This window comes from Glycine soja, chromosome 11, assembly GCF_004193775.1.
Source record: "Glycine soja cultivar W05 chromosome 11, ASM419377v2, whole genome shotgun sequence".
NCBI lineage: Eukaryota > Viridiplantae > Streptophyta > Magnoliopsida > Fabales > Fabaceae > Glycine > Glycine soja.
In genome coordinates, this window is record NC_041012.1 from 42,835,611 (window position 1) to 42,858,015 (window position 22,405).

General features: G+C 28.3%; 2 protein-coding genes and 1 non-coding gene across 3 annotated transcripts; 1 reads left to right on the plus strand and 2 right to left on the minus strand.

The window, feature by feature from the left end:
* Positions 1 to 7,691: 7,691 nt before the first annotated feature.
* On the minus strand, positions 7,692 to 7,774 carry LOC114377725. Its single transcript, XR_003659164.1, has one exon. It is a non-coding gene; the product is annotated as a small nucleolar RNA R38 (small nucleolar RNA).
* A 220-nt stretch (positions 7,775 to 7,994) lies between these two features.
* Positions 7,995 to 8,685, minus strand: LOC114377602 (60S ribosomal protein L26-1-like). Its single transcript, XM_028336197.1, has one exon. The coding sequence runs from the start codon at positions 8,620 to 8,622 to the stop codon at positions 8,182 to 8,184; it is 441 nt and encodes a 146-aa protein (XP_028191998.1). The 5' UTR covers positions 8,623 to 8,685; the 3' UTR covers positions 7,995 to 8,181.
* A 5,090-nt stretch (positions 8,686 to 13,775) lies between these two features.
* Positions 13,776 to 15,666, plus strand: LOC114375402 (NAC transcription factor 25-like). The gene is made up of 3 exons (XM_028333174.1): positions 13,776 to 14,197; positions 14,353 to 14,681; positions 14,874 to 15,666. The coding sequence occupies exons 1-3, from the start codon at positions 14,002 to 14,004 to the stop codon at positions 15,438 to 15,440; spliced, it is 1,092 nt and encodes a 363-aa protein (XP_028188975.1). The 5' UTR covers positions 13,776 to 14,001; the 3' UTR covers positions 15,441 to 15,666.
* The last annotated feature ends 6,739 nt before the right edge of the window (positions 15,667 to 22,405 follow it).

Genomic DNA, 22,405 nt, shown 5'->3' on the forward strand with positions numbered 1-22,405 from the left:
ATTCATTAGCTTTTGTTATATTTTTTAATGTTTTCCATGTTTGTAAAACAAAATATTCAATAGTGTATTTAAATTAAGAAATAAACAGCCATAAAAAATACTTTTAAATTAAAATTATTAAAATTAAAAATATAAATTAAACATATTAATTTAAATTTAATGTGATTTTAATCAATTTTTTCTTCCAGTGAGTTAAGTGAAAACTTCTACTTCTTTTATATATAACAAAATAACTGTGTTATATTTTATATATAATTTTTATTTTAATATATTGACATATACATATCAATTTTTCGTGAGAGAAGAAAATTAAAGTTTGTTCAGATAGAAAAAATCATGAATAATTAATTTATGTGAGAAGATAATAAATAAATGAATAATTTTACATGTTGATTTAATTTGTTTTTTTTTTGCATGGATTATATAATAATTATGTAAAAATAAAATTTAAATTTAATTGGACAAAAAATTTGGTTGAAAAGTTTATTCCTGTTAATTTAGTAAAACTTTTGTACTTATTGCTTTTATAAAAAAATTAATGCCCATGTGTTTTTGTTTATATATAACTTTTTATTTTAATATATTGGTATATGTATATCAATGTATAAAAGAAATTTAGAATTTGTTCAGGTAAAAAAAATCTTGAATAATTTATTTAGGTATGAAATTAATAAATAAAAATGAATAATTTTTTGCATAAAAATTAATTTTAAACACTAAATTTGTGCAAAGAAAATAATACTGATAAGTTGATTCAATTTGATCTTTTTTATGTGTAATTAAATATATATTAATTATGTAAAATAAAATTGAATTTTGATGGGATAAAAATCTTTAGTAAAAAAGTTTTTCCTTTCAATTGAGTATAAATTTCCTTGCTTATTATTAAGGAAAATGCTCAGTCCTATGTGTCATACTTTATATTGTAAGTTAAGTCTAAATTCTTGTTAATACTTTCATGAAAAATATACATCCCCATTTGATTCATGAAAAAATGTGATTATGAATTTTTTTCAATGTAATTGACAGATTGAAAATGCTAATTAATTGACGAATTGACCTACAAAACAAAATTATAAGAACACCTATGTTTTGGGCGGAAAAAACTTTCTTTTTTGAGATTCTAATTAATAAAGTGACATATAACATCACATATAAGAGAAAAATCAAATTTATCAAGATAAAAGTAATTCTTCAATAATTTACATTAGTTATAAGATAATAAATAAAAAATGTATAATGAGATTTGTAAAAATTGATTTGTACAAAGAAAATTAATTTAATCCTAATAATGTTGGTGCTAATGTGGTTTTATTTAAATTGTTCATTCTTATGAATTAAGTGTAAATTTTTCTATTTGATTTCATACAAAAACTCTGCATGAGTTTGATATAAGTAATTATTATTGTAAAAAAGCTAGATATTAATTTTATTCATACCTTTTAAGTTAGATAAAATATCAATTGGGTCCTTAAAAACACAGTCTCATTAGGCCTAAAAGTAATATTTTTTAAGATCCTGAAATTACAATATGTGTTAATCAAATTTAGTTCAAAATGCAAAATGAAACTTTAAGGATTAACATGTGTTTAAAAATTAAAGTGATTGTAAGTAAATTATTTGACATTCTAAAAACTTATTTTGAATTTCATTAGTTTCCGAATCTAATGTGACAATATTTTTCAATTTTAGGGACACAAATGGTGTTTTACCCATAAAGTAAAAACATGTTTTTATATTTTACATATAATTTCTATTTTAATCAATTTATCTTAAAATGTCTAGAGAAATTTTTAAATAATCTATTAAATGGAAAAGATAATAAATAATTAGCCTAAAAACTGGCTTTAAATATTATTTTTTCATGAAAGAAATTATAATGAGTGTTTGTATTTAATTTGATTTTTGTTATGTAATTAAATATATATTAATTAGATAAAAGAAATTAATTTTAATTGAACAAATTTTTTTAGTAAACACGTCAACACCCTATAATTTTAGTAATATTTTTTAAGTTTAGAAATCTAAAAATACAATTTTCTTATTGAAAAAAACACAAAGTTTAGACAAATATATATATATATATATTATAAAATAGAGATTAGTAGAAGTTCAATTCTCTTAGTTAGATCATAATTCATTTGCAAAATAATAAGTGTTCTGAATAATGAATTTATATAGCCAGTATTTGGTATAGAATGCTTATGCTGACTTGTCTTTACTATTTTCTCATGGTAGAATTGTTTATATTGGCGTGCCTATAAGACTCCTACTTTCATGATTTCTTACTTACTATTTTGTGTAGATGAATCATGTCTGACATGTTAATCACTATTTTCATATTTCAACTTGAACCTTTCTCTATCAATATTTAGAAAATTCCTAAATTCCCAAAAGTTTGTAAGGTTCCCGTGTTGTTCACTGAAAAAGATTTTCTCTCCATCTAAATCTACAAAAAAATCCCAACGAGAAAAACAAAAGATGTAACTTAAATTTATATTACGTGATTTTGACCTTTCAATCTCAACTTATAACTAAATAAATAAATAAAACCCATAAGATATGAAACAATCAAGAATTAATCTTGCCTATGGTGGGATGAGTTTTAATTATGTTTGCATATGAAATTAAACCATATTAAAGTAAAATTAAGGATATAAAAAAAGAATGCAAAATTAAAAAGAGAGAGAGAAAAAAATTATATCACCAAGGGTTTAATTGCACAATTTGACTCACAAAATCAAGAAACACTCCATTACTTTAACACCAACATGTTAGAATACATTCCGTATGTCTCTTGCTTCATCCTCGGTGCATTCTAAAATAATGAGAATTAAACATCAAAATACAAAACAAAACAAAAAAGTGCATAATCTCCTAGACACATTAAAAAGTAAGTATTTAAACAAATCATTAAATATTTTATACTCTTTTTTTGAGATTCTCATATTGTATCTAGTGCATGTTTTTCATTGTTGCCACAAAAACACAACAGTGCATGTTGGTCCAATGCCATTCAAGTAATTACCAAGAAATATACCGCAAACAACTAATTCAAGTTGACAGTTACAATTAAAGAACATAGATAAGAGCTTTAAAAAGGAGCTGTCGCATGCAGTGCTTTTTGAAATTTGGAAAACACACACACATAAGCGACAACATTAAGAAATGATAAATGGAAGCTTACACTGAGAAATTCCAATCGAAGTTGTGAAATATAGAAAGAAAAGTAAAATGAGTGGTCATGTACGTTCATGAATACCAATTTCAAATTTAGGATTGAAAGCTTTAAAACAAATGGGTAGAGAGAAGATAAAGGATATATACATAAATACCAAATTAAGGGTGAGAAAAAAATTCATCTAAAAGATCATACTTACCTAATAAGATCACAATAGTGTAAATCATAAGGCTTCAAGTTAAAACTATTAAATAAGTACCTACAATTGTATAATTAATTTTTTTTAGGAAAATAATTAAACAACCTTTAAATAGTACATTCATAATATAAACACATTTAAGAAAATTTTCTAATAAGAAATCAAACATTATAATTTAATTTTTGCAAAGTGTAAATCAAATGGGTACAAAAATGTTTTATGCAATTCTATAGAATAAATAATTGAAAAAAAATGAAACACAATTTTGTGTTGCTTTTGACAATTAATATAAAACCAAAAAAGTAAAGTTTTGATTACTAATGTAATAAAGCATAATTATTATAATAATGTTGTGATGGGGATAAAAAGTACCAACCTCAGTTGAGACTAGCTTGATTGTAAACCAGATAACATATAAAAAATCAAAGAAAAGATTTTAACATATAACTGAATAAGATTAACCAAAAGAACACTTGGCCTGATGTTTAAATGAAAGATGTGCAACAGGAAAACAACTTCAAACAATTGAAAAAAAAAACACACAAAAGAAACTGATTTGGGAAAGGAATTGGCATCCCAAAAAGAATTTGATTTGTGGAAAAAGGATTCGAAAAAAAAAAAGTAAACATATAACATGTAGGGAGAAAAAATTATATCTTTTACTTTGTTAGGGTAGGTGAAGTTTAAATATATCAAATGAATCCTTTCAAATTCTCTCGAGAGTTGAAAACTCTCATGACTCTTTTATTTAATGATAGCATTCAAATTTTGAAATGTCTTAAAAAGATACATGAAGCCCACCAATTGAAACCACCATTAACTATTGGTTAAAATGCTTTTAAAACTATTGACACACATTAAAAGTTTTTTGTTACAAAAAGTTAATATAAATTTGACATTGCTTTAAATTCATTCCAAAAACTTATTTTGAATTAATGAGAAATTGAAATATTGTATTAATTTAAATGGAAAAAGGATGATGGCCAAAATTAGTTTTTCTTCTGAAACTACCCCCATCCTTCTCATTTTATCTTCCAAAACTACCCTCACCCTTCTCCTTTTATATATATAAAGATATAGATGTTATATCAAAAACTGATCCATTAGTCTAAATAGTAACTAGGGAGGTGTGAATAGTAATGCCTTGTAAGGTTTTGAGACAGTTTTGGGCCTGGATCCATGTATTGGGTCCACAACACATAATAATCGCAACTACCAGTGATTCGCATTTATAATCCTGATTTGTGCAATACGAAGCTAACTAAATTTTTACTTTTGCTGATTTTGATATTTATTCTGATCAACCATTTGGGACTCATATAAATTTCTTGCTCATCATCATCATCATTAACTTGTAGACAATCTTATGAATCCAATTCTGAACAGTTCAGCATGAATAATCAAAATCAGGTTCTTGACTCCCCTTTACTAAGAATTGCTGCCGGAGTTAAACTTGGGTTCCTCAAAGCATTATTAATAACAGCTTCCGTTGATTTTCTTTCATATTGTGGTCAGGCCATATTCGACTATTGACCTTGAATCCTTGAGGTGATCATTCTTATACATTAATTTATGCCTTGGTGGTTGGTTATACATGTTATGCAAGTTTAGTATAATTAATTAAGCACATGATTTTTAAATGACTTATGAGCCATCTTTTACTTCAGAAAGGACTACAAGGGAACTTCCTCATTAGGTTCCTTTTCAAAGAATTTGTCAAACTGGAGGCAAGAATACACCCACTAGGGGGTATGCCAAGTATTGCCAACATATTCAAATAACTAACTAGTTCAGGTCATGGCTTTTGAATTCAAATAACTAATGACTGAATTCAATTCCTCGTTCATACACAAAATGAAAAACATATGAAATTGCTATTTCATCAAAAGGACAACCCAATGCACGAAACTCTCATCTAACGAGATCATAAACTTATTACGTGACGTCAAGGCTTGCGCTCAAGGAATTTTTCTTTCGTTGGTGCGGTTAAAACTTAAGCTGTAAAAAAAAAAAAAGGAATATCATTCAATTTTTGCCAAAGAACAATTGTTAATAGATTTGGCCAAGGAACGAGGATACAGATTGGCAAGAGAAATATCCACCTTTTGATTCTCCGAATGACCGAATCCCTCTTTCTGCACAATTTCTCATGGAAAAGCTCCTACCTTCTCTCATTTAGTTTTGACCTTTTCAACATGAGTTGTCTATTGTGAGCTTACAAATACATTAAATATTAAAGGATGTTAATGCGTGCCTAAAGTACCTGTTAAGAAAATAAAAATGAAAAGATTTTACAAAAATATCATCAATAAACTACATGGTTTTCAAATTGAATACCCGAAAATCATATTAAAATATCAGTTAACATAATTTCAGATAAATTTTCATATGTTTACTTTTATGTTGAAAAAATTAATTTCAAGTCCAAAATTAACTATAGATGACTTCACATTTAATAAATAAATTATATCAAATTTTACTATTAATTTGTTTGTATAATAAAAATCAAAACATTAATTACATCATTTCAAAAACAATTATAACCAAAATCAATTTTTTTAATGCTCATATCCAAACACATGTACATATATATTCTTACCAGGATTTTTAATCCAACTCTATTGTAGTTTTTAATAATTTTTTATTTATTAATTTCTTATCTTGTTTTCATAAAAAAACTTATCTTTAAAGTACTAATAAGTAAGACATATAAACAATTTAAATTATTTTTAAAAATAAATGTTATATTCTTTAATATAATAAATACCTTTTTTCTCAATTTTTTTTTCAATTCCTTACATACAGCAGAAAATCTCTTCAAAGTGCCAGTGAAACTTGTACATGTTTGTTGGGCATAGAGTGAGTACATCTCCGATGATCTGAATCACTAATAGTTCTATTTTTGGGTCGACAATGATACAATTGTTAATATAGGTTGGAGTATAAAAAATATTGGATCAAACAATTAACTGCACCAAAAAAGGAACTGTTTGATACGTGGGCCTAACAGAACTTAAAATTGGAAATGCAACAATGCAGGGCTGTGATCCAATCCCACACCAGCACAGAAGGGGACAACATAATTGCTGGGAGACCTAGTACAACAGCACAAGTCCAGTATTGCCTAAAGCTGATAAGGAGGCCAATCTGTAAAAGACTTTACTGAACAATCCAATCAGATTTACGGATTGACTAATCAGCAAGTGACCCAAATGATTTTTTCAAAAAAAAAAATTCAAAAATATAAAGTTAATGGTCAGAAATCAAACATGCAAGGGGACGAAGTATTTCAATTAAGAAAAATACTAAAATTGTGAATTTTTTAAAAATAAAGATGAAATGTTCTAACTAAAAAAATAAGACTAAAAACTATGTAACACTAAAATTTTTAATATATATTTAATACACATAAATTTAAATAATAAATTTTTCAACAATTAATTTGTTAACAAATATAAATTATAAATAAAAATCATAGATTTATTAACAAAGTTTTCAACAAATGAATATTCAACAAAATCCGATCAACTCACTAGCTTTCATTTGATTCAGATTTTGTGAAAAATCGGATAAAACTAAACTAAACCGAATAATTGTAATTAGTTAGTTTTATTTCTTAAAATAAAACCAAATAGGTAATCAGTTTCATTTGAATTTAAAATTTGAAAAGATAGATTATCTTATTCAATCTGATCCAAATATATGTTTCCTTTAAAACAACTGAATCAATTATGTACTTTACACAGATAAATTCGTTTTTTCACCCCTAGGCTTCCATTTGGACTCAGACTAAAAGATGAATGAAGATTGTAAAAAACTTTAACTTTTTCATAGCTTGATAGCTCAATAGCTTACTGATGCAGATCAGAAAAAATCAATAACCGCATATATAAAGAGCGGAGGTGGATCATTTCATAAGAGAGTACACAAGTATTCAGTCAACAAGATTAAGCAAACTAGGTATGACCGTATATCAATATCTTAAAGTAGATAACTCTAGAAAGAAAACCAATACAAGATTCAACCTTTAAAAAAGTCACAAGACAATGCAAGAGGGGTATGATGAAAAAATTTAGGCCCTGTGTTTGAAATGTATGATAATGTTTGACCTACACAAGAAGAAAGCTCGGAATGCAATGATTGGATTACCAAGTATGCAGAATGCTATCAGTTAAATTTAATAAATAGCAATTAAACAAAACATCCCTTGAGTTCAAAGGACCAAACCTTGGTGAATCAAAGCACCCAATTTCATGCTGAATTTTACACCGATGCAGATTACAAAAGTTGAACTTAACATGGATTGTAACAGTGCGTGTCAGATTACAAATTTTCAGCACCTGCTACATCAGCCAGGGATAACTGTAAAATTGTCAATCTCATCATCCACAGCACCGTGCAGACAGCCCAACACAACAATGAAATAAAATACACACCACAATCACATAGCTAAACGAAAAGTATCCAACGTCACCACTAGTTCTGAATTTTCACATACAAAGGAAGAATAATGACTATTACATTAGCTTAATAACAGAGACGTTGATCATTGGCTACTCTAACGAAAAATAAAAGACAATCCGTAGCTGCGACAAGATAGAGAATTAGAAATTATTGAAACAAAAATGCAATCACAGCAATCGAATTAAAATATTAAAAGGGGAGCAGTTAATAATAAGCAGATGGAAAATAAAAGGATAAAAAAGTTCGATTAACACAAGAAAAACAAAATCCTGCAATAGAAAAAGGGTAGCGAAACCCGTAGAGAAAATTAGTTTGTATGATAAGGGGGCAAAAGAGACTAATCAACGGTTTGCATGATATCTTCGGGAGCGAACTTGGTACCCTTCTCCTTATCGGAGGCGGCGCGACCCTTGGCCTTGCGATCGAGAATGGCCTTACGGTCCTTGTCCAATTTGAGCTTGGTCAGCACAACCTTGGAGGGGTGAATCCCAACGTTGACGGTGGAACCATTCACCTTCTCGCGGGTTATGCGCTCAATGTGAATCACCCACTTTCGACGGTAGACCTGAGTCACCTTCCCCTCGCGACCCTTGTATGTTCCTCGCACCACCTGCACCTCGTCCTCCTTCCGTACTGGGATCGACCTCACGTTGTACTTGGACCGCAGCTCCGCCGACAGAGGGGCGCTCATAAGCACCCGCCGCACGCTCGACGGCGCCGTGAAATGAGCCTTTCGGCTCTTGCGGCGGCTGCTCGACACACGTGGATTGAACTTCATCTTCTCTCCCTGTTGCCGCCGCTGCTGCTTCCTAGGGTTTCTCTTTCCCTCCCTGCCTCCAATTTATCTTTCTTTTAACTCGCCTTATGGGCTTCTCTGTCTATATTGCAATATTCGGCCCAAACACAAAGGCCCGCAAATCTGTTCACAATAATGCTACTTGGCATAACCGGTTCATTCCAGATTCCAGATTGGACTATTTATCATTTCCATAAGCATTTAAATTTTCATCAAACTTATAATTTTTATTTATAATTTATATATGTAAATATGATAATTATTAGATAAAAATAAATTGTCACAAAATTTATTATCTATATGTATTAGATATATATTAGAAAATTTATTATTATATATAATGACATTATTTATAACATAATTAACCTATTAACTCAATTGATTACATGTTTAATTTCTGCAAAATCGTTTGAACCTCTTAACCAATCCGTATTGGATTTACCGATTTGCTATACATGGATTATATTTTATTTTCAACATCATATAATTATTTCTTTTTTTATTTTTTTCTCTATCACATTATAAATGTCATCATACTGAAATAATACTTTTCTTTAATTTTTCTTTCTCTTTTTAGATGTTATCTGACAAATATTTTCCCAGTCGAAATATCTTAGGTTAGGTTAGGAGATGCAATGCAAATAATATTCTTTAATTTATATCTAAAAATTCATATGTATAATTGGATTCTTTATTTATGAATATTATATTCCTAGTTTTCTACACAAACTGATAAACAATTACTAGTAATTTTATACAGTAGCTGTCTCTTTAATATAATATTTCGATATAATGAAATATTTAATTAATATATGCGCGATCAATGTTATCAAGTAGACTGCCACCCTGTAAGCGTAAATGAATTCAAGGCAAATACATAAAACTAAAGTACCATATCTTTCACCTTTATAGCAAGATTCTTCGAATATTATAGAGATCAGAAATGCATAATGAATGTTTTTGCTATTGTGTATTATGAGAAATCAATTGTATCATGAAGCTCGGAACGAATGCCTCACACGGATGCCCCATGCATGGCCAAATGGCCAATGATGAAATGCTGAAGTAAATGCCTAATTAAAATTAAAAAGACACTCAATTAGCTTAAATATATTTTTGTCTATAATTTAATATTTTTTATTTATGTATTTTTTTTGTTTTAGTTACAATAAAATATATTTATTTTATTTTTTATCTTTAAAGTATTTTAGATAATACTTTCAGCAATAAAAAAATATTTCGAATAGTGAAAAAATACTATTTAAAACACTTTAAAGACAAAAAACAAAATAAATATATTTTGTAAGAATTAAAATTAATTTTTCTAAAAATAAAAAACCACTAAATTACAAATACCAAAATGTATTTAAGCCAACTATGCCTATATTATATATACACATGCAATATAACTGTCTACTATTCACCTACCTTTTATTTATTTTATTTTATTTTTATCGTATTGTTCATGATGATTCTATAATCAATCTATAGAAGCAAGGGAAGAAATACATGCATATTAGTACAAGTAGTTAATGATTCGGTACAAATTCCTATTTTTCCTGTAATTGTACGCGGATTTGAATCCTAAGGTCATTTTTTCATTTGGAGGAGAACTTTTTTCTATAAGATACCCTTGATATCTTAGAACTAGTTGAGTTATTGTAAGTATATAACTAAATATAACTGTTTACAGTTAGAGATTTTTTTTTCTCAGTAAAATAAAATATTATATAAAAGATACCAGTAGTATCATATTCCAAATACAAGATAGTTCTACCAATTTTTGCAATATGTTACCGGTTGTTTATGTTTGCTTCTTTTTCTTTCTTTATTTTCTTATTATTGAATATGGAAACTGCAACCCCCAATGTTATTGCTGTCGAACGACAATCGACTGCCTCCTTCACGAAAGCAAATAAGAGAAGCAATTCTCTCCTCTTCCTTATGGAAATTTGCCTCATCAAGAGAAGCAATGCCCTTCTCCTCACGTTATCGGGGGCTTTACCTCAAGAGCGGCAAAGTCAAAGCCAAACATTTTTGTTCACTCACACTCTCAACTCTCAATCAATGCCAACACGGATTATAACAAGTATTTGGACGAAAAATAAGTATTTACCATTCTTGTATTCTCCATCCTTTGCTTGTATATGTGTGTTAACTCGTTGACAAGTGTATCAATTTATCATAAGTAATAAAGTATTTAAAAGTTCGAGTATCAGATAAAATTTTATTTGTACTTAAATTGATGCAAATCAAACTTATAAACAAGAAATAGGATATTTAAAATAGAAGATAAAGAGAGGTAGAAAATAAGATAAATATTTAAAAGAAAAGATAAGAGATTTAAATCAAAAGATGATAAAGATAAAAAAGTAGAAGATAAAATTGATAATAAATTTTAATGTAAAAGATAAGAAAATTAAAAGATAAAGACGATGATAAAAAGATAAATTCAGAATGTGATATTTTTGGGATCTAGTATGTCTTATTTGCCTAAAATGTATTATTGTATATTTTTCTCTATCAATTTGGTAAATTTTTTTTACCCTCGTCTATTAGAATACTAGTATGTCCTAACATTACAAATACATACGCACTTATATATCAATAGTAAAATTGATTTAGAAATTAAACAATTAAACAAGGATTTTATTTTTTATTCATAATACTTTATTGAAACATAGTTATTTACATCTCTAGACACGATGAATTCATGTCAAATAGTAACCTAAAATTATGTCAAACCATACTATTAATGAATAGTGACAATGAATGTGCATTTATAAATAAGAAAAAAATTCTGATAACCTGGTTCAACTCTGCACACAAGTCATCCTTAATGGTTCCCTTGCAAGTGATCTTTTCTCTTTCATTCTCAAACTTGACACCTTCCTTTTCAAATCCTTGTCAATGACTTCTTCTTGGATGCTTATTCCATTTTTTTTTAGACCCATTTACATAAAAGCATGACCCCCTTCCCCGTTTGAGAGTGTGATGATAGCACTCCTCATATATATATATATATATATATATATATTAGCATGTGCATTACGCGTTTCGCATGTAGTTCCTTTGTTTCATTTTTCTTTGCAATTCCTAGTTTAATTGGTATATATGATGAGGCAACTATTGAAAGTTTGAAACTGATAATCATGAAACTAGAGTTGTATCTTTAACAAACTCTCGGTTTTTCCAGGCTTATTTTCGTATGTGCACATGGAAGACGAGTTAGTTTAAGAATTCATATCCTTCCAACAGGATGGTTCAAAAGCATAATCTCTTACCCCTTTAATTAAGATAAGGGTTGAATACTATGGTTGACACTTAAACACTTTCCAGAAGTTGTTAAAGATTCCTCAAGGCTTTGAATTTGTTTCGCCTGCATCCCCATGTTCTGTATGGGGATTTTCTTGGGTGAATGCGTTTCAGGAAATTTTCTGTGGCAGTTAGTGATTATATACCTTTTATAAGTTAATAAATAATATGCAAAATAAAATAAATAATATTCATCAATAATTTAAACTGAGTAAAGAAATGTTTACTCTTTTTTTTTTTTTTTTTTGTTTTACACTGCAGTCTAGAGTTGAAGTATATTTACCGGAGTAATAATTAGAATCTTAGACGAAATATTCAAAGACATTTCCCAAATTCAGGTGCGATCACCTGTAAGGACTTCCTCGTCTAAATTAGCTAGTGAGATTATATAGAGTAAATTAAGCATAGTGAATTATGCCTTGAATTTATCATATCTTATATTGTTGGTTCTTTGTTGTTTGGTGATGTTACCAGCATAAGTACGTACATGGGTGATATGCCAGTGTGGGATTCAACAATTTTCCGATAATCATTTATTTCTATCTAATGCGATGCAATCTACAAGTTTTGTTTTTGAACGGCGATGCAATCTGCAAGTTATTGTTCATACAATGCCAAACGTGAGATGCTCTGAGAGTGTTTGTGTTCAATATGTTCGTAGAAAACAATTTTGTATATTATAAAAAGTAATATCAAATTTACAAAAAAATTCTTTAAGTAGATCTTTACGTTTTATTTATAAAAAAATTAAAAAATTAAATTTAATTATATGATGTAACAAAATAAATCACTATCACATTTATAATTAGATAATATATAATATACATTTGTGTAACTTATTTTAAAATCACACAAAAAATAATCACCTTTATCAACTACTAATTTTGATTAAATAGCTATCAATGACATTATCTCTTAGTTACGCCCGCTGTGAATAATAAATAATCTTAGTGTTTCTGCAGATAATTCAACAAACCAAACACCGACGATGAAAGCACCAAAAACTATTAATTTGACATCGTACAATACTTACATAAAAGTATGGTGGTTTTATGGCGCCTGCCTTTCTTTTTAAAGTAACAGTACACTGATTTTTATTAATTAATATATCATTAATATTTATTTATACATATATTTTACTCTAAATATAAGTATAATAATTTTATTATGTTTCTACTTTCATTAAATAAAATACAAGATATTCAAAAACAAAAAAAAAATACATGATCAAATATTAGTCATTAATTATTAAAAAAACATTGAGACTTGTATGAAAACAAATTAAAAGGTGGTGAAAAAACCTCTAAAAACAATAATCCTAAGAATAATATTGATAGTGATGGAACAAAGATTATCTTAAAAACCATTTGAATTTTGAAACCTTACTTCACCTACCACTTTCTTCTCCACCATGGTTCCAACCATTCATTTTATTGGAAGTTTGTCTTTGTCTTCATAAGAAAAACATGACATCATAAGTATACTGGCAGTTCCAAACTCCCTCTTCACACAACCAGCCAACCATCCTTATTCTTCCTGCTGCTGTGTTCTTGTCCAGAAATCTTTACATACTTTAAGATTCCGATGAATTATTTTTGTGACTATCAATTTTTACGTAAGATATGTACTAATTTAATATTACTACTATGAATATGTGATAGTTGGAGACCATGCATGTAATATTTTATTGCTATTGTCCCCACCTACACGTGTTGAACCATCCTCCTTCGATTTCCACGTGTCGCAAATCACGGACACCCGTTGGGTACATTTATCTCACCCAACCCTACTTGATCTCACACAACTCAAATCCTTGTCATGTGATCATCCTTTCTTAATTTCCTCCTCTCAACTTTATTATTTTGATTGAAATGATTCAATCATAGTGCCTAATCTTCTTCCACCCATAATAAAAAGAAAGAGAGAGCAAAGAAATAAGAGAATCTAAAGAAAGAAAAAGCCAGGCTCAAAAAGTTGTGTTATTGTATGCATGAGAATTGAAGGAGAGAGGTGAAGACTCATTATCATCATCATCATATCATCGTCATGTATAGCATGGATTCATCATCTTCTGGATCTCAGTTTTCTCAGCACCCACAACTCCCTCCAGGGTTTCGATTCCACCCCACAGATGAAGAGCTAGTGGTTCAGTACCTCAAGAAAAAAGCAGACTCTGTTCCTCTTCCTGTTTCCATCATCGCCGAGGTTGATCTCTACAAGTTTGACCCATGGGAACTCCCAAGTATGCAACTTCATCACAAAACCACCTTTTCTTTTCCTCCTTTCATGCAAACCCACTTTATATTTTTCCATGACTAATTGCTTACCTTATGAACCCATTGAATTTTTGGATCCAATATTTATTTTCCTTTTGGTGTTTTTGTGTGTTTTTTTTAGGTAAAGCAACTTTTGGTGATCAAGAATGGTACTTTTTCAGCCCAAGGGATAGGAAATACCCAAATGGGACAAGGCCTAACAGAGCTGCTACTTCTGGGTATTGGAAAGCAACCGGAACTGACAAGCCCATACTTGCATCTCATGGTCACCACAACAAAGTTGGAGTCAAGAAATCACTTGTTTTCTATGGTGGAAAGCCTCCAAAAGGTGTTAAAACCAATTGGATCATGCACGAGTACAGGCTTGCTGATAGCTCCTCAAACTCTAGCTCAAAACCTCCTTCTTCGGCTTCAGATCATGCACACAGTGGCAAGAAAAACTCCTTGAGGGTATGCATGCCATGTATATGATTCATATCCTTCAATTATTTTTTTGTTGAATTCCTTTTTGAACAAAGCAGAATGTTTCGTGTGATCCTTAAAGTCGATCTTGTTTAATATAATAAGGTTTTTATTGTTGTTGTTGAAATTTGTTTAAAAATTGATTTTTTATTTTGTGATATATTTTTTTTTAATTTGAAGCTTGATGATTGGGTTTTGTGCCGAATATACAAGAAAAGCAACAGTACCCACCTGCCAAGGTTACCTTTGATGGAGCAGAATAAGGAGATTTCTAGGGAGATTTCTATGCTACCAATGATGTCAACTTTGTCAATGGCTAATGATAACAACACTCCTCAGGATTCCAAAACTGCGTCTTCTAGAAGCACAAGTTATGGACCCCTTGGAGTAGAAAATGATGATAATTTCTTTGATGGAATCTTTGGAGTTGATCATCAGAGCATGCAGCAAGATGTTTCTGATCATTCCCAACAAGTGTCTTCAAAGGGAAACTTCCCTATGAAAAGGGAACTTTCGTCACAGTTTTGGAATGGCACAGGGTCATCCTCTTCAAGCAGGCAATTCCATTACGATCTTAATTATGCTGGAAACAGCACTACTGTTGAGGAAGACAATTCCTTCGTTTCTCTGCTTAGCCACCTTCCACAGAACACAACAACGTTTCACCCAAATGCGCTTCTTGGCCCTGTTGGTAATGGTGTATTGAGGCAACAGTTTCAACTTCCAAGCATGAATTGGAATACTTAGGGTGGTTAATTTGGCTTAGGGTATATATACCGGGTAAGGGTTGGATAATGTAGCTGCCATTGTAGGTTTATATTATAAGTTAATTTAACTTGGGTTTTATTAGCCATATATACATAACATACTAGAGAGAGAGAGAGATCATGACCGTACGCTTGTATTTTTGTGAGTTTTTTTTTTTGAAGCTTATATTAAACTGAATACGATATAATACTGCTGTTCTGTATCAGCAACAATAACTTTTGTTTAATTTATATATATATATATATATATATATATATATATATATATATATATATATATTGGTTTGGATTTTATTATTAACAAGTTGGCCGCAGTCATCGTGCATGAAAAAAATATTTTGGTGAGAGAAACAATAAAGTCAATTATATAAACAATAATCTTTAGTTATCAGATAGAAATTAATGCCCTTGGTGCAATGTGCATGCACATCTATAATATATAAACAATCTTATGTAAAAGAGCATTATTTGATATATGGGAAGAAGATTAGATGGACCTAGGGGGGAGAGAAAGCTAAGTAGACTGGTTGAATAGTTCACTGGCTTATTTCGAACAAGGGAAATTGTGTGACCACCGTGCTGTAATTTTTCTCCGTTTGTTTGTAACTACTAATCAAGTTCAAGTCACATGAAAATATTGCAACGTAAAACAATATGGATTTATATGATATCTCATAGGACTATAACCGCCTTATTTCTTCATCTTCTCTCGGCATTTGATACTTTAAGAAAAAAGATATATATGAGAAAGAGAGATAAAAAGATTCTTATATACATGTCCAAAATTAAAATGTCAACTGCTTAAAGTTGTTGCGATTAGACAATAGAAGAAATTTAAATCTTCCTACATTTTCATCCAATTAAATTTTCTATTAATTACTAGTACCAACAAAAAAAAAATGCTATTTACTAGATGAAAAAGATATTGAATATATACAACATTGATCATCTTAGTCTTAAATCAAGTCACGATTTGACCTAAAATAAAAAAGGCGATTCAAAACACAGTTTGTTACGCATAATTCAATATAATAAAAAATATTATAGAATAATATTGTATCATTATCTAAACAGTCAGGGAAGATTCAATTTAAGATCATTTATAATTAAACCTTTTATATATGCTATGACTTGGAAATATCTGAATCCAGTAATCCACATTATGGTACATTTAAACCATAGTATAACAAAAGTGGATTAGTATACGGGTTTAATTTTGATATATAATTGTTTCATTAAAGACTTTTATACTATTAATTAGTTAAAATTATTTCAAATATGTTTTTAAACATAATTAATTAATTCAGAAATTAATAATCTTATCATATATGATTGAATGCGTATATAATATAACTAATAAACTTCATATATTGAACTCTTTATTTTTTAGGAAAAATGACATCATACAAAGTTTCTTCAAAATTTACACGTTTTTTCTATCTTTTTAATGTTTATAATATTTTTTTTATAAAAATACATAGTGTGTTTTTTTTATATATAATAGGAGTAAACTGTAAAATATGTTTCAAATAATTAAAAAATAATAATGGAGGCATTAAAAAATAGAAATATCATGTAAAATTTTAAAAAATACAAAGAATGACATTATAATTTGGACAAATTTTTATGGATCAGTACAAAAGTTTATTATAAAAATATTACAAGAACCGTATAGTTTTGGGTGACTATATTATTGATATAAAATATTTATTACTTATGTTAATAACTAATATATGTTAAAAAAATCTCATTAGTGATCTTTAATATATATAGACAGTATAGTTTTTGCGTAGTGTTTTATGTTGAAAGTATGCTTAATGACTAGAATGATTAAAGAGTTATAACTAATCATATTCATGTCATTAGTTTCAAACAAATCATGTCAGATACGACATCACATGACACTTCAAATTAATCTCGACCAAACTGTGTGTACATGTTATACTATATGCCTCGTGTTTGCATCTGTCAGTATGGTTATAATTAGCTATTAAAATGTCAGATTCTTCTGAAACAATCGTAAAACAAATTAAAAATGTGAGTTCTCAGTGCAAACAACAAAGCTTTTTTTTTTCACTATTTATTTTTATTTGTTTGCTAAAATATCATAAAATTGTTTAAAATTTGTCATAACTATACGAAGTAAAAAGGCAGTAATATTTAAACTAACTCTAAAACCAAAGTGACAAGCCAGGAAAGTCACTTCGTAAATCGTAACTAAGTTGAATCGATATATATCGAGCCTAAATGACATAGACTAATTCGTTATTTTTACATATTTGTCTTTATATATAGGTTAAATTCTACCATGTAATAGTTTAAACAGATCATGAATAGGATTTGTTTTTTTCTAAAATTGTCTGTGTTTTAATAATTTACTTTTGTCCGAGTCAAAGTGGAATAATATTACTCGAGACTGAGTAAGTCAATCCACACACTACTTAATGAGAAATCACAACACTTTAAAAATAAAAACGTTGGCTGTTAAAAAAAATAAGGAAAACAAAATATGTGGACAGTATGCAGCCAAATATACAAGAAAAAATATATAGTAATACATGAGAGGTGAGAAAAAGATTTGCCCCCTTACTTTTCTATCTAATGACGTCTCATTATTCCGAGTCATAATCACGTATTTGATTTAATTGATTGTACGCAAAGATTAGATAATTGGATTAAAGCCAAATCTTCACCCGGAAATGACGTACATCATTTTTGCTGCTTGGCTCTATGTATCGCCATGGCATTGGCTGCTCAGAAAGCACCAAACTTAGTTGTCGTGTTATCCCTTTCATTGAAATTCAAGTGTGACTCTAATGTATCGCCATGTTATTGGCTATTATGAAATAATTTATATTTAATGGAGCAGTAAACCCCAATTCAGTACACCGTTTTTAATACACAAATTCAAGTAGCTCCGTTTTTTTAATTTCTTTCGTAAGGCTAACGATCATTAATTTTTAAGTTTGGATATTTATTTTAGTAATATGCATTTATTAAGTTCGGTTCTATTATTAAAGAATAAAATTAACTAAATGTGACATAATTGATCATAACCGTATCTTTTAAACACATAATCATGAGTTTTATCTTTTTTTAAGAGATTATTTCTTAACCTTTGACCAAGAAATATTCTGTCCAATAAAAAAAACTACTAAAAAATAAAAATAAAAACACACTTCTTGATCGTTAATTTACCCACGCAATCTTCTTGCCTTTTTTTCATACTTTTTACTACTTATTAGTTATTACTATTAATTTTGATTATGAATTTTCTCCCCAATAACAGTTTGGCTGCGTTTTTCTAGTTCCATTTATGAAGGTTTTGATCATATTAATACGTTAATAAAGTGTTTTTCTTGTTTTAAATCCTGTTCAATTTAATTTTGTCACAAATAAAAAATACCTGTCACATTTTGCTTTGGTATGTGTCCTGCCTTTTTATTTTTTATTCATGCATTAAGATTCCGACGAAAAATGTTATAAAAAAAGTTTAGTTTTTCTAAGGTGGAGAAAGTTTCTTTAATTTGATAAAAAAAAAAAAAACGTGTTAATAGACTTTCTAAGGTCTCGGCAAGCAAAGGTCTCTGTATATATTGTTTACCAAATCATCTATTTTTTAGAAATAGTATATGTGTTGATAGTGTAAATGATTTAAAAATAATTATTTACATTATTATTCAATTACATTTTATTATCATGTACGATAAATTTTAATTTTTTACAATAATTATCTTTAAAATTATGTCAATCATAATTTTTTATTATTTGATAGTGTTAATTTTTTATACTAACAACAATATAAATTAAGCTCTTATATATGTTTTATCACGTTTTTGTTCTTGCTAAACTTTATAAGGTATCAAGTAAAAGTCAATTTTATTTTGTTCACCAAATCAATTATCTTTCATCATGTTTCGTGTCCTTGCTTTATATATATTTTTAATTATTTATATTTTTAATAATTGATAAATTTGTAATTAAATTTTAGATATATATATATATATATATATATATATATATATATATATATGACTATAACATTTTTTTTCTAATTCACTAGGTAAATATAACTTTTTAATTTGCTCGAGTATGTAACTGACAATTTTAATAAAAGTTTATTGGATAACGTATGATTTTAGTTTTGACAGTTTTTAACTTACAAGAAAACATAATAAAATAAAATAATATAAAACCAACAAGGTGTCATTACTTAACGGTCAAAATGGACCAAAATGACAAAAATATTAGAGGAAAAAAGTTCAAAAATGTTGACCAATTATCAAAATATTTTAGAATTAAAATCATAAATGTCAAAAAACTTAGAGACTCAAAACATAACTTATCCACGTTTATTCGATATGTTATATATGTACTATTGGACATTAAATTTTCTGAATTGGTTAAAAATAACATTTTATATTAGTTATGAGTATAATATAAATTTAGGAGATATAGCATGTGTGAACTTTTTAAATTGATTATTTAACCGATGTAATTAGAATTTTTTTTAGAACTATTGTTAACGGAACTGTTCTGAAGTGGTTTTATAATACCTCAAGGTCAGATCCAAGTTTAAAAATTATAAATAAATAAAAACATCCGCAAGGTTTTTTTTTTTATATCCAAATAGATATTTTATTTTTTTAAGTGAGAGAGTACGGACTGTATGTAGTATGAACTTTTTTTTTTAGTAACATCAACTTTAGGCTAAAGTATGGACTTCATATAAGGCTCGGCTATGGACCTACATTTTAATCGTGGATAAGTAATTTAAAAAAAAATCGTGGATAAGTAATTTAAAAAAAACGTGGATAAGCCCAAAAAATATGCATAACTTTAAACTTTAAATCCATGAATAAAAAAAAAGTTAAACACAAGAAAAAATAGTGAAGAAAAAAAATTGAGAGCAGGAAGACAATTCATCAATTTTATATGATTATGAGTGTGTTTGAAATAATTGTAAAAATTATATTATTTCAATAATTGGTTATATGTATAATCGATTATAATAAAAAAAAAATTTATTATTGTGTAGGATGCAAATTAGGAACTATGGGACAATTGCTTCCATAAGATAAATCTTTTTATTTATACATATTGATAAAAAATTAAATTAATGTCTTTTAGTTATTATTATTCCATGACTCCATTTCTCTTTTGAACGGTAAAATCATTGCACCGAGTAAAATTATTACAAAAAAAAATTCCCAATCCCAATTCAATAAATATAAAAATCATCAACATGATATAATATAATGGATAAATAAAAATATTTCTTAAATATGTGATTAATTTTTTTTAGAGATTAATCCTTTAAATAAATATCTAAGCTTGGAAAGATTAGTCTTTTACTCTCTTAAGAATATATACTCTTGATATAAAAAAATGAACATACAAAATTCAAATACAAAATAAGATTGTACACAAATAAGCATCGACCTTGCAAATCAACAAATGTTAAATGTACGCAAATAAGTCTTTATAACAAATCATATTGCCAATCATGTTAATGACCTTTATGTTTATTAATTTGAGATTTATGTTTTTTCATGATGATTTTACTTTCAACTTTCAGACGATAATTATATATATATATATATATATATATATATATATATATATATATATATATATATATATATATATATATATATATATATATATATATATATTGGCATTGTAATTAACACAATTATCATAAATACTTAAACACTTAACGCTCCACAAATAAAATATCTGATACCATCACAATTTTACTATAATATAAACTAGTATTGTAATTAACACAATTATTTGAAGAGAGTAGAACTAATAAACATCGAATAACCAATTAAAAAAATCTATCTCATGATCCCATCTACTATATTCACATAAATTAATATCATCATCTAAAAATGACCAAACACCTTTCTTAACCCTCCTCCCCTTGCATGTGTTCTTGCAACGACATAAAGGGATGCGATTGCGCACTAGCATTCCATTACCTTTCCATAAATGATCTACAAATTGTTTGACCCTATTCCTGCATTTTATAATACACATGGACTTCCTTATAAATCGCATATACTCGAGTCCTTGTTTTCTCAATTCATCATCATGTGAGCACAGTAAAATCATACCGAATACATATTTTGCTTCCATGTGACCCTCTAGAGCAGCGATTTTCAAGTCTTCAATGCCATTAATGTTTTCATTTGGATAATTAAAGAATTCCTACAATCCTTCTCTATACATATTAAAATTAATGTCTCATAAACATTTGTGTAGGAATTAATAAATAAATAATTAATAATTAAGAATTAAATTATAATTGAGTTAAATATGAAAAGTTTTTAAAAATAAATGTTCAAATTTGGGTTTGGGAACTAGACCACGTTTACAGGATCCATTTAAGATAATCTTTGATACCAGGTCAGAAAGTGGATTTTTCATGAGCTTAACTCAATCCTACAAAATCGGCCTGTAAGGTGAGGGTTATTCTCCACTTATATAGTTTATCTTGACACTATCTTTATTCGATGTGAGACTTCAACATACCTTATTTTTCCTCAAGGCTATCCGCCATATGAGACTTTTAACACACCCTTCTATCTAGGTGTGACCACATGATTAGAGGTTCCTGTATCAATAATCCACATCGTGTTTTTACCTGTCATTCTTTCTATGGTGCTTCCTCTTATGATTGTTCAGAAGATCACTAAAGTTTGCCACTACTTATTGCTTAAACCTGTCAACCCGCCCTTGTCTGTATCCATCGCTGGCAAAATCGTTCCTCCATTGGAAGTCTGGGTAGCATTTGCATGCACACTTATGTCTCTCCCACGGTCCTGATAAGCACCCCATGTTTGGACTTGGGTGATCACACTTCCAGGATTGTCATTCAAACTTAGATCATATGGAGATGGTGTTCTCTTTACCGTTTATGATCCTTCATCGCGCTTA